General features: G+C 38.5%; 2 protein-coding genes across 2 annotated transcripts; both read right to left on the bottom strand.

Moving 5' to 3' along the window:
- Positions 1 to 981: 981 nt before the first annotated feature.
- On the bottom strand, positions 982 to 3,369 carry LOC147320810 (claudin-4-like). Its single transcript, XM_086309004.1, has one exon. The coding sequence runs from the start codon at positions 3,201 to 3,203 to the stop codon at positions 2,277 to 2,279; it is 927 nt and encodes a 308-aa protein (XP_086165130.1). The 5' UTR covers positions 3,204 to 3,369; the 3' UTR covers positions 982 to 2,276.
- Positions 3,370 to 5,431: 2,062 nt separating this feature from the next.
- On the bottom strand, positions 5,432 to 7,339 carry LOC147320809 (claudin-4-like). Its single transcript, XM_086309002.1, has one exon. It carries the CDS (start codon positions 7,065 to 7,067, stop codon positions 6,396 to 6,398), a length of 672 nt encoding a protein of 223 aa, XP_086165128.1. The 5' UTR covers positions 7,068 to 7,339; the 3' UTR covers positions 5,432 to 6,395.
- Between the last annotated feature and the right edge of the window lie 6,302 nt (positions 7,340 to 13,641).

The raw sequence follows: 13,641 nt of genomic DNA, 5'->3' as shown, positions 1-13,641 counted from the left end.
CACACACACACACACTTACACTGATAAGCATTCACTCATCCCCCCTCCCCTTCCAACGGCTTCGATGCTTGTTGCCTCCTGGGAACACGAGGCGGGTCTGGACCCGCGCTGGAGAGACGGCTGTTCTGCATAGGCCTGAACCCCCTCAGTGAGATCATTAACAAGGCTGGCTACGGATACCGACTACGGAATGGAGCAGTTGTCAGCCACCTCCTGTACATGGATGACATGAAGCTGTATGCCAAGAGTGAACGAGACATCGATTCACTGATCCACACCACCAGGATATACAGCAATGACATCGGAATGTCGTTCGGGCTGGAGAAGTGTAGTCGGATGGTAACAAAGAGAGGGAAGGTAGTCAGAACGGAGGGGATCAAACTACCAGAAGGCAACATTGCAGACATAGAGGACAGTTACAAGTACCTGGGGATCCCACAGGCGAATGGGAACCATGAAGAGGCCGCTAGGAAAGCTGCAACCAGAATGACCGAGCTAAGACAGACGGACAAAATGGTGGTGGCTTACCAACCGAACATAGTGGTGATAGACAAACATGAGAAGACGGCCGCAGTGATTGATGTAGCGGTTCCGAATGAGAGCAACATTAGGAAGAAGGAACACGAGTAGCTCGAGAAATACCAAGGGCTCAGAGAAGAGCTCGAGAAGATGTGGAGGGTGAAGGTGGCGGTGGTCCCAGTGGTAATCGGAGCACTAGGTGCAGTGACTCCCAAGCTAGGCGAGTGGCTCCAGCAGATCCCAGGAACAACAGCAGAGATCTCTGTCCAGAAGAGCGCAGTCCCGAGAACAGCTAAGATACTGCCCAGGACCCTCAAGCTCCCAGGCCTCTGGTAGAGGACTGGGAGCTTGAAGGATTGACCGCCCGCAGGGGCGAGTGGGGATTTTTTTTTTAATATATATATATATACACACACATATGTATATATATATATATATTTTTAAATAAAGTAGCCAAGGTTGTTGCTTTAGCTAAGAAGAATTTTATTAAAACTATTCTTATTAGCAGTAGTATTACTATTATTTTGTTAATTTTCAACACATTTGAATTTACAATAGCAATATAGAACAGCAAATTAAGCATAGACACATATTTGAACAATTTCACTCACTTAAGAAGTGAAGAAATTATAAACTTACACACACACACACACACACACACACACACACACACACACACACACACACACACACACACACACGAACTGCACAAACCAACCAAGCAAATACACAAAGAAAACCAACCAGTATCTGTGAAATACAAACACATATGTACTTTGCGAACTGCTGTGGTGTTACAAACATAAATATACTAAGAGGATCTTGGTTACATACTTTTTAAAAGGGTCTAGACATGGGATCCTTGGAGCATCACGCACACCTAAATATACACTAAAGAGGTCCTTGGTTATATGCTTAACAAAATAGACCAAACATGGGTTATAATCTATTCAAAAACTTTAAAAAATCATTGAGAAAAAATTGTGACTAACGCTCATTGTCAACTTCCAGAAAATAAAAAAATAAAAGAAAGGAGCATAGTGTAGAACATATTTGAATATTTGAACATTTTGAAATAAATTTTAAACACATGAATATACAGACATTTGAAATAAAGTTATCCTTACATGAAAAACTATTTTCTATTTGCACACACAGTGAAACTGTGAAAAGGAAGACAAAGTTTCACCTGGGGCAGTATTGGATCTATCTGTAGTTTCAGTCTCAGCAGAAACTCTCTTAAGCAAATATTACAGGTCATGCAAAACACACGCACACACGAACACACTGAACAATCACACCAACCAAATGCATGTAAAATGAGAGCTGACTCTTCCTGGTCATTGTCAGTGAAATGACAGATCACATTTTAACAGCAGGTTTCAGTGAAACACAACACCACGCAACCAGCCAAGAGCTAATAAGAGGACGACACACAGGTGTTTTCAAATTCACATAATGCCAAGAATTTAGTAGAAATATTTTCCCAGTTAAAAATCTTAAAAGAATAAAGTTATTTGTTTAAGCTCCCATGTTCAAGCACTGAAAAATCTAAGTCTATTTTTTTAAGCAAAACAAAAGGATGTGAATAAACATATCAGCTAAAAGCAAAGCAGAAGATTAATATTTCTATAGCATCTTCATCTCGGAGTCTTTCAGTCGGATTCACGCTGTGGTTTCCAGTAAAAAAAAGTAACATGCATACAGACAAAAACTCACACACAAAAATAATTTTCCTTTCATCCTTCAGCATTAATTCAGACGTAGTCTTTCTTGTCATATCCTCCACCTGCACTAATGCTGCGTGGGGCCGAGTACCCCATCCTGGGTGGCAGATATTTCTTTTCTTTTGGTGGGCAGCTAGTGCACAACATTGCCCCTCCGATCAGAAACAGTCCGGCTGCAGCCCAGCCTATGTAGAGTGACGCCCCTAGCTCCATCTTCTGAGACGTGAGCAGAGTAGGGTTGTAGAAATTCATGATGATAACATTGGCAGTCCAAGAAACAGGGATGAGAACCAAGAGGCCACTGAGGATGAAGAAGACACCAGCGATGATCATCACTTTGGCTTTGCTTCCTTCCTCTTCAATGCAGTTGGTGCACTTGGCGCCGACTATGGAGATCATGACGCCCAGCACTCCGAGTATAATGGCAACAACCATCATTGCTCTGGATGCCTGCAGTTCCTGAGACAAGGCCAGCAGTGAGTCGTAGACCTTGCACTGCATCTGACCTGTGCTCTGGACAACACAGCTCATCCACAAACCCTCCTGGATGATCTGAGCAGTGACGATGTTAGCGCCGATGAAGGCAGTCACCCTCCACATTGGTAGGGCACATGATAATATGGCTATAAGAAAACCAATGACTCCAAAGGCAATGCCCACGATCTCCATACCCATCGACATGTTCGCTCTCGTGTGTGGTGACAGAACAAAATCCAAAAAGCGAGTCCACAGTGTCCAACAAACTGAGTCCCTCAGGTGAGTCTTTGGTGAAAAGGATTCTGCTTTACTGTCAGGTGCTTGTTGAAGTGTGAGCAGCTGTATGAGGGTGTGGCGTAGCTTTAGGATGCTGCTACAGAAACAAGATATCTTTATACCTCGAGAGAACAAGGAGGAGTCCTCTGGTGTTGATGTCAGCGAGAGGCTGTCTTCACATACACACAGAACAAATACACACATGTGAACATACAGTGGAGGAGGGGAGCTTGAGGCAGAGCAAGAGAGCAGTGATGTGATGGAGGCAAGGTGTGGCTGTGGTTTGTGGGGGATGGGCAAAGGTAGTTCTCTCTTAAATTCCAAGAACTATGTAAAACATTTCACCTGTTTTCTCCCAGGAACCGATTTCACCATCACGTGGGTGGACTCACACATCCCTTCATACACGTCCCTACCAAGCACTTATCTGCACAATCTTATCCACAAACACATCACACTTCATACATCAAGTTACTGTTGCAAAATGCTCAGTATTTTGTACAAACCACTGTCGTTGTTGCACATTTCTATAGCACTATCTTGTGTCTGCATCGTTCTGTTCTGTCTGATGTTACACTGCCTTTGTTTTCTTTTTTTCTGTTTTGTTGCAATTTTGGCACACTTGCACTTAATCTACTCCTGTGTTGATTGTCTTTTATATGTTATATGTAGCACCATGGTCGTGTAGGAACGTTGTCTCGTTTCACTGTGTATTGTACGGCTGCACATGGCTGGAATGACAATAAAGCCTCTTGACTTGACTTGATGTGTGTGATTAAACTGTGACTGTACAAAGTAATAATGAAGAAGACACCAAAACGAGGCACTTGACTTTCTAATTCACTGCATATGAATGAATGAAAAAAAAAGAGCATAAAAAAGTTACTGGCTAACTGTAAATGCTAGTTTGCATTAAGTGATTAACATTACGGGGCAAAAAAAAAATCCTTTGACCTCAGGCTACTTCAAAAGCTTTGTTGTGAATCAGAAACTTAACCATGGTGAAAAATAACCCTCAGGTAATTTATTTTGGTTTCATTCATTCAGACTTTTAACGACAGTCAGGATTTAGTGTCTGGAAAACAATCCCAGAGCTCTTCTGAGAACCGGAATAACTGCATCAAGAACAAATATGAAGAGAGAGAAAACATAACAGTGCTGTTGTCTGACACCCTAAGCATACAGAGAGAGCGTGACCTTCTCAGTATCGGTTAGACTCTGACCAATCATTTCCCTGAAACACACACATGTCCACCCAAGAAAAAGTGAGCTACAAAAGCTCCCTATCACTTTGTAATTCAGCAAACAATTTATAGAATGAGTTCTGAAAAAGTATTATTTAAAAAAAAAAAAAGAAAGATAATGAAATGAACCCCCCTATGATTGAACTTTTAGCTGACCCCAAACTTTTGAGTGGAACTATGTGCTGTAATGTGATCTATATGGGTTTTAATGCATGTTAGGAAAGTAGACTCATTATATTTTTTTAAGAATTTTAAAATTTTTGGTAATGATTTTCTAATAACCTGTAAAAAGAGAGATTTTATTACATATGTAAAACACAGTTCATATAATAATTTCTGCTGGTTATGGAAACTAAAACGTTTCTTTCAAATGCACAGCTCACGATAACAAGCTTAGTGACTTAACGTTTCTGCTGTACACACAACTGCATGTCAACAATGTGCTGTCATAAACCAAAATAGGGCTCAAACATATAAAAACAAGACTGAAAAAAATAAGGGAGCCTGTTTGCAGTTTCATCATGAACATCGGGATCAGATGTTTATGTATTACATCATCCTTTCATGAATGACAACTGCTATTACAACAGCTAACACCTGTGTTACCAAAAACAAACGCATGAGCATAAGCAGCAGCTGTTTCCCCCCCAGTAATTTAAGATAAAGATCTCCACCAAACAAATAGGAGAATACATGCTGATGGTGTTTCTATTACTGCATTACACCTTAGATGAACCACATTTACTCTCCTCACAAGTTTGCAGATTCAGATTAACGTCTGTATTTTCTTTAATACTTATTAATGGGAATAGATTTCTTTATCTATGGCCTTTATGTCTCATTACCAAGGAGTTTCAGTAGTTCCAATAAAAGCCTTTCCTGGTTGTTGAAAGTTTACTCAGTGTACTGATGAGCGGAGTCAGTCATGTGCTGTAATGGCGCAGCACAGGGTGGCTGCTCACATGCTAAAGGTCAGGATAATTTGACTATTCAAACCAGGAAAAAGTTGGTATCTGTGAAGGCACTGAATCAGACAATAAACAGAAGGGACATTTTCCCAAATGACATCAGATTTCATGGGTGAGTTTACGAAGAGACTCTGATGAATGTGTAATGAACTTGGTACATTTATTTATGTGACCTGTTGTGCTTTACTTAAAAAAATGTTGTTAAAATGTTGTCCAGTGGATTACGTATTACTCTTAGTTTCTTCTTCTTTCTACAGAATTTAGAAACCTGTTTACATGCACTCTTGTAGAACATTAAACAGTCAATCAATGTTAAACCAGTAGTTACTTGTAATTACTTTATTAACCTAAAGTATTTTAATCAAGTCAGATTCCAAAATAAAATATTTGTATTTATGGAGTCAAATGCATTATAAAAGTTGTATCAAAAATCAGATAATATTAAGATTTTTTTGTCAAACACACAAAGGTGAATACGTAGAAATGAAGGACATTAAGTAAAGTACAATACATGAAAGTTTGTCAGATTTAAAAACGGTAGGAATACAGAAACATCAAATGATAAAATACGGAAGAATGAACAAATAAAATTACTTACGTATCATTCTAATAAATCATACATTTGCCACCCTTTTGACCTTCGTTTGAAGCCGAGGGTGAGCTCCACTTTGCTCAGCTGCATGCTGTTTCACATCTGTGACTCAGCATGTCTGTTTTGTACGAACGTCCAAAAAGTCATCACATGAAACTTATTCCAGTTACGGTGTCTGTCTGCTTTGAATCTATGATAGTTTGTATATACAAAGTCATCAGTACATTGATCATTAGAATAACGACCGTCCACAACAGACACTAATGCTATGAATGTTATATTATGAATAAATATATATAATATTTTTTTCTCTGCAAATGTTTCTTCACAGTGCTGTGACAAAGAATCACATCGTTTGCCATAACTGATCATGATCACAATTTCAATCTGCTCAGTTAGACTAAATATAGAGAATATGTAAACATTGTCCTAAAGAAACTGCAAATTCAGTGTCAAGACTATATAGACATTCTTGTCATCCTAAATATCGATAGATTTCCGTACACCATAACATTTGTATCTGTTTAACTACATTTTTATAAAAATAGCATGCAATCCCCTCCAATCCTCTTTAGTTTTTGTCCTTTTCCACTCACACATAGTCCCTTCTAGTATAGGAGCTTTGAGCTGCCGACATCGGAGCGGCTGAGTATGCTGCACGACTCTGGGGCTGTATGTTATACTTCAGTGGTTTGTCTTCCTTTGGAGGGCAACTGCAGCAGAGGATAGCTCCCCCAGTGACCAGCAGGGCTGAGGCAGCCCATCCCACATACAGTGATGCCCCGATCTCCATCTTCTGCCCAGCAGGGACGATTGGACTGTAGAACTCGACGACAATGGTGTTTGCTGACCAGGAAACAGGCACTAGTTGAGCCAGACCTGCTATGATGAACGCCACTCCAGAAGAGATCATCACCTTGGCTTTAACCCCATCCTCCTCGATGCAGTTGGTGCACTTGGCTCCCACCATGGCAATGAGGAGAGCAATCAACCCCACTAGGATGGCAACAACTGTGAGTGCCCTGGCAGCCTGGAGGTCCTGAGGTAAAGCCAGCATCGAGTCGTAGATTTTACATTGCATCTGGCCCGTGCTCTGGACCACACAGCTCATCCACAGACCCTCCCAGTACACCTGAGCAGTGACGATGTTGGCGCCAATAAAGGCCGAGACCCTCCACATTGGAAGGGCACAGCTGGTCACAGTGAGAGCCCACCCCAACACTGCCAGGGTGATGCCGGCCAGCTCAAGTCCAAAAGATGCCATGGTGCAACCACGCAGTCCTTTTTTATATTTTCTCTCCCTGTGTTTCAAGACAAGATAAAGTTTTTTCTCCCTTCTTATTTTCTCAAGTTCTTTTTCCTTGTGTTTGCTTCAGTGACTATCTCAAGCCTTTGTTATTTGGTCCTTTAACTTCCTCTTTTCTGCACCTCTCTCCAAAAGGTACGCCCTTTTCTGAAGCTGTAGCCACTGTAGTTCCTGCTGAATCCACTCAGTGTACTTCCTCCAGGGACTTTCTGCACCACGTATTTGTCCGTTCTTGAGCAGCCGTTGACCCTTATCTGTGTACCTTTTTATTATAAACTGGTGTGACCCACCTAGGGGATGACATCACTCGCCAAACTAAGCCAATCAGGTGAGTCCTGTGCATCGGCCTCATTTATCGCCTGGGTGTGTTGGCACTCGTTTGTGTGCTTTTTCAAATGAAGAGTGTTTTCATGGTTTAACCTTTTGCCCCTGGTAGCTCTAGGTGTGCCTGTTTTATTGCTGTTAATAGATAATGAGTGGCCAGGACAGGCCTTGTTATGCAGTTGATAAGTGACCACACAGGACCGCATGCTTTCTAAAAGATTTGTATGTAAGCGTTAGCATACATAAAGCGTGTGTGTACACAGAGTGGGAGAGACAGAGGAATAAAAAGAATCTGCACAGATTATTATATTTGACTTGATGTTATTTTTTTCCATTTCCAGTTTTCTGTGTCACATTTTTATAGCCGCAGCTGACACACATTATTACAGTTTTAACACCAGTGACGCGTACCACAGTAGTTCCCGCAGGGTTAGAAATTCATAACTAGTTTCGCAGTAAAACTGAGTTAATGTCAAACTAGAAGCAGAAAGAATGCACTATATACCTGTGTTACTATGCCTTGTGTGAACTTAATAGGTTGCTGTAAATTCTACTACTGAATGCTAGTCAGTTTCTACCAACAAGTTAAAACTAGTACTATACATAGAAAAAAATTGTCCGGCTGTAATTACATTCACAGTAATTAAAGTTACAGAAACATTTTTTTAAAGGACACGATTTATACAGTGCCAAATCACAACAGTTGTCTCAAGGCACTTTATTGTGTATGGGAGCCAATGAAGGGAAGCCAATATAGGAGAAATATGCTCTCTCTTCTAGTCCCTGTCAGTACTCTTGCTGCAGCATTTTGGATTAACTGAAGGCTTACAGTAGTTATTGTAAATGTAAATAATGGTTATTTACTGTAATCTAATTTGCAGTAATTTTTTTTACTGCATTTGTATGTACAGTATTTGCAGCATGTATTCATTTATAGTATTTTATTTTTCCATTTTATTTTACTGTATTTTAAATTATTGCACTGTTAATGTGGTTATTTTGTAATGTTGCAGGATTAACATAGTTAATCAGAAAATTAGTCGTGAATGCCTAAAATGAATTTTAATTGTTGAAAGCACAAATTACAAGTGCGTATATACTTTAACCATTATGGTTAAAATTAAAAGGCAACAAAAATGCCAAACCAGAAGCGGTAAAAACGCAAAGTGTTAAATTCATGAGGTGCACTTGAATTGATGTTGTATTTGAAGAGAGGAAAAAAGCAGTGGTACAAAATAAGCTAAAAATCCACCTGGCCCATCTGACATGCAACTGGTATGTTTGATGCTACAGTGTTTGGTCTGATTTTAATCGGGTGGTTGCTAGATAACATGACGTGTAATCCAAGTTTTGTGGCTATAGGTTTGAATATTGTGCGTAAGGTGTGGTTGGGGCTGGAGATATATCTGTGTGCCAGTTTTGCTTGCTGACCTGATTTTGTAAAAAGAGGTCATGAGCAAACATAGGCTTATATCTATAGCTTATCTATCTACAGTTATCTCATCATTAACTAAGCTAAAGTGAAAAATTGATGATGTATAAAAAAAGTTTGCTGTAGTTTTACAAATCATTCTGAGGGGAACATGAGTATCTGGACCACATTCATCATAATCCATCCAATAACTAGCAAATCAAAGTCACCATACAGCAGATAAAGTTCTAACATAAACCGTCTTTACTGTATTTCAGGTAGAGTTAATTTACTGAGTCCCAAGTAAACTTGTTATTCACTGGGCTTGGACACACAAGTCATCTTCAGATAGAAGTGATTTGTTAAAGCAGATAGACACTGCAGCACAGAAAAATCTTTAACTTACATCAGCTCTGATCAGAGAGCTAATAATTAGCAGAATTATGAGGAACTCTTTTTCTTAATGTGTTACCTTCAACAAGTTTTCCTCAGTAACATCACACGTAACACAAGTAACAGTGGCTTGATGCAGAAAAATAATTTTAGTTATACAGTTCACATGTAAGCACAGTGTCTCTCTTTTTATTCGGGTTAGCATACTACACTGTGCTGTGCTTTTAAGCGGACTGAGGCAGACAGAATGAGGTAAATTACTTCTGAGTCGTGCTTAACGTGAAATAAGGATTTCTCTAATCTTTGATGACCCAGAAAAACTACATAATGAGGAAGAAGACTTCTTTACAACAAGACCTAATGGACTCTTAATAAAAGTCACTGACCCGTGTCTCGATACCTTTGTCAAACTCATTGCTGATATCCCCATTGCAACTATAATAATCTGCGGCGGAGTGGCGCAATCAAAGTCCGGGCTTAAATCAGATTGAGATGCTTTGACATGACCTTTAACGCCATTCATGCTTGAGAAGAGTGAGAAAAAATTCCTGCATGGCGATGCAAAAAATTCCCTTTCAGTCAGCACAGATGCTCAATTGTAGTTTTTACTCCCAAGGGTGGCACAGCTAATTATTTATTTTAGAAGGAAAATTCTGTTTTCACACAGGGCAACGAAGGTTTAGATAGCTTTCACCCCTTAATAAATGACATCACCATTTAAAAACTGTATTTTGTATGTACACAGGCTATCTTTGCCTAACATTAAACTGTGTTTGACAAACATTTAAGTGTGACAAAAATGTACTTGTTTCAAAACATGAAAATAAGGACTTATACAAAAGTACAGAGTAGCAAAGTATTGTGAAGAGACCTACTGTGTTCTTAGTATCAGTCACTGAGTCTGTATTTCCATGAAAGTGTCTCAATACTTTTGTCTACCTGATCACACTTTGTCTTGCATACGTGTACACTTTATCAAACTGTAATATTTGTCAAACACTCCCGGTCAAAAAAAAGGTGACCCAGAAACCACGATAAGATAAAGCATAATAAAAGGCAATTATTAAGATAATGTTGTATTTGGGAAGGAAACAATACAGTGAACCAACAACTCAAATCTGATTGTCAATTGTATGTCTTTATTTGCGTGTTTAAACAAGAAATATATGATAGTGCAGTTATTATTCTTGCTTCCTTCCTTTCTTTGCTTTTGCTCCAAATCTATCCTTTGTGTACACAAGCCACTAGGCAAATCTTTGGCATCACTGTAGCTGCTAATAATGCATGATAGTAGTCGGACCTGACATTAAGCAAACTTGCCTGAACAATCCACCAAACTAGAGACCATCTGCAGCTTCTGGAGCATCAGCTGGCTTTAAAATTAATTTGTGCAAGTTAATGAATGCATCTTACTCATTTTTGCTGCTTTCTCACTGATACCATTATAATCAATATACTCAAACATTTGTGGTGGCTACTGCTATAGTCTCTACAACTTGCACTTGCCGTGGCAATTTTGGACAGATCCCAGCTGAAGGATAAAAGAGAAATTGATATATTTCAATAATATATTTCATGTTATCATTTTTATACTTAGCTTCATTATCTGGTAATGTTTTAGCATTAGCTAAAATACACAACCATCAACAGTGAAGAGCCAAAAGAAGCAAATGATTAGGAACACTTGACAATGATTGCTGGCATTAGATAAAGGAAGGAGTGAAAAAAAAAGGTTCATCATTGATCATAGGACCAGTATCTCATTTGCTTTATGGTGAGACCTTGTTTTATTTTGAGTATCATATCTGACCTTGAACTGTAAGATAATATCAGCTTTATTATTAGTACGATATTATTAGTAACTTGCAAGAAACTGAGTAAAACACTCAGTTGTCAAGAAACTTAAAGAATTCCAGGCGCTTTTCTTTCCAAGTTTCTTAGACAGCACTGTAAGCAAATTCATCCAAGATTTTGGGGTGATCTGGTGACTTTGCCATAATTATGTTGTTTCATCAGTCAGTGAAAATGCTAGCTCAGTAAACCTTGATTGATCACTAGAGATGTGTTAGTTGGAAAGATACAAAATTTCTACCCCACTAAATGTGATCCATGATAGTCACTTAAGTGATAAGTCCGGTGGTATTGATTTCAGGCAACAGTAATGCAATGGTATAAAGCAAAACTGTGTAAGTAGGAATGTTCTTCCTCAGGGGTGGTTAGCCATTTAGGTATAAGCAGCTTATGTCATGGTCCTGCAGCCCTGGGCAGTATGTGACTTACTCTGAATATTCTTGCATCACAAGTTTTCTTTGGGTTTGGCAGACACAAAGTAAGTTGCATAAAAGGAGAGTTGATGTTGTCATGGTCCTGGGTCGGTGATCCAATGTTTTGTGTTTTATTAATTAATGCTTTCATTATTATTTATAATTTCTAGTCTCTTGGTTTCTGTGCATTCCCTGTGGTTCCGCGTTTAGTTACTCTTGTCTCCATGTCTCAGAGTCTAGTCTCGTCTCTCTTTTCATGCCCCCAGTCTCGGTGTAATGTCTGCCTCGACAGACATTACGGCATACTTCTAATTTAATCACACATTCAAACCATTTGGTGAATAATGATCAGTCAGTGACCATCTGGTAACCCCTTGTGGCTACTAAAATAATAATAATAATACTAGTAAAGTATATATTTTTTGGTGTAGAAGGAGGGGTACATACATTTTTTCTTTGACATTTAGCTTCATTTACTCTAATTCATTGAGAACTATCTTGCGAGTGCACTAAGCAGTATCGTAAAGCTGGTTACTGCACTTTAGAATTAGTTATAAAAATGAATTTGTTTTTTGAACATAGAAGCATCTAAATGTCTTCCTGGAGGTTGGTAAAGATATTAGTTAATATATGAAGCTTTAAATACACATGGAGTAGTTTTAGATAATAAATCCATGGTTCTGCCTTACGAAGGATTACACGACCTACCGAGGCCTCAAATACCTTGTTCCTTGTAAGTATAATTAATGAAAGTTTCTCATCCAGAGTCAGTTGTATCTGTGATTCAGTTATGAGGATGGCCTTTTTCTTAAAAAAAAAAACTAAGCAAAAGAAAAACCACATGTAAAACCAAACAGCAGATTTATCACCTTAAAATTATGAATCTAATTTTGGTGTGACAGTAATGTTTTTACATCCTTCTCTGCTAACTTGTTTCTGTTGAATGAATTGTAAATACTAGTAATACCCCAGCTTGTGCCTTTGTGGGAAATAGAACGATCGTATCAATACTGTACTTGCGTTGTGTTACTAATTAAACTCAGTACACTACAACTTCAAGTGCTATGTACTCAACAGGATAAGAGATGCAAAACAAAAACTAGAAGCATGAATGCTGACTCAAGTGTTTTGATCGGCCAGTTATGCAACCCAGTTCCTGGAACTGCCTGTTGAGAATTATTCACCAAGAAGCAACAGGAAGACTATGACTACTGGAAAGTTTAGATATTATTTTGCCATAAAATGGTCTCAGAGAGCTGGATCTCAATTGAAAATAATTTGAATATGTTATTGAGAATGGTCTATGATTATCAATAGTGATATTTTTTTTAATATAATTTTCACTGAAGCAGATTTACATTTTGTGGATAATTTCAATGGATTGTTTTGTCAGTTGATGAATTAGTTTCAGTTTACAGAGGGATTACCCATTTTGTGTTTTCTACCTCTGTGTGTGTGTTTGAGAACCTTCATCATATCTAAAGGGGGTGTAAACAGGGATTTCAAGCGTAAACAGCAACCGTATCATTTGGTTAACTACCAGAGGAAATCCAGATAGTATATCTGTATGAGTATCAACCCACTGCCAACACAAGGAGCATAGTAACCCGAATACAGAAAACATGAGAGGCACTTTTTCCTCTTTCACCTACAGTAACACTTAAACTGTTAGTCAGTTTTCAAATAATAGATAAAACTTTATATTTAACATATTTAACTGAGTATTTATCTCTTTCCAGATTACAGATTGAACTGTCTGCAGCGCTACTTCATATAAAACATTAAAAAGCTTCTTTCATATTAAGATATTAATCACAAGCTCTCACTGAGATACAGTACTCTGCAAAAGTCTAATGCCATTTCTTCATCCACTCTTTTTGCTTCCAGATTTCTTTGAATGCTTTAAAATGGTTTTGATCAAAAGTTCTCTGGACTTTCCCAAGGTCTTTCTCAAGTTTTTCTTTGGACAGTGTTTGCTTTTTCACTCATTTTCAATGACAAAAACATTTCAGTAATGTTTTTTTTTTTTTTTTTTTTTGTAAAGCCACTTTATATCTACAAAGGAATCATTGAAGGATAAAAACAGGCCCCTAACTCAAATAAGAACCAAATTTACATCTAAAAGATTGGAAATTTGGCT

Source organism: Aulonocara sp. 'chitande type north' Nkhata Bay, linkage group LG10 (assembly GCF_057382095.1).
Source record: "Aulonocara sp. 'chitande type north' Nkhata Bay isolate Kocher_YH1m ecotype deep benthic linkage group LG10, A_spYH_male_GT1.1, whole genome shotgun sequence".
In the NCBI taxonomy this organism is placed as follows: Eukaryota; Metazoa; Chordata; class Actinopteri; order Cichliformes; family Cichlidae; genus Aulonocara; species Aulonocara sp. 'chitande type north' Nkhata Bay.
Note: the sequence above shows the minus strand (reverse complement) of the source record. Positions and strands in the feature narration are given on the sequence as shown.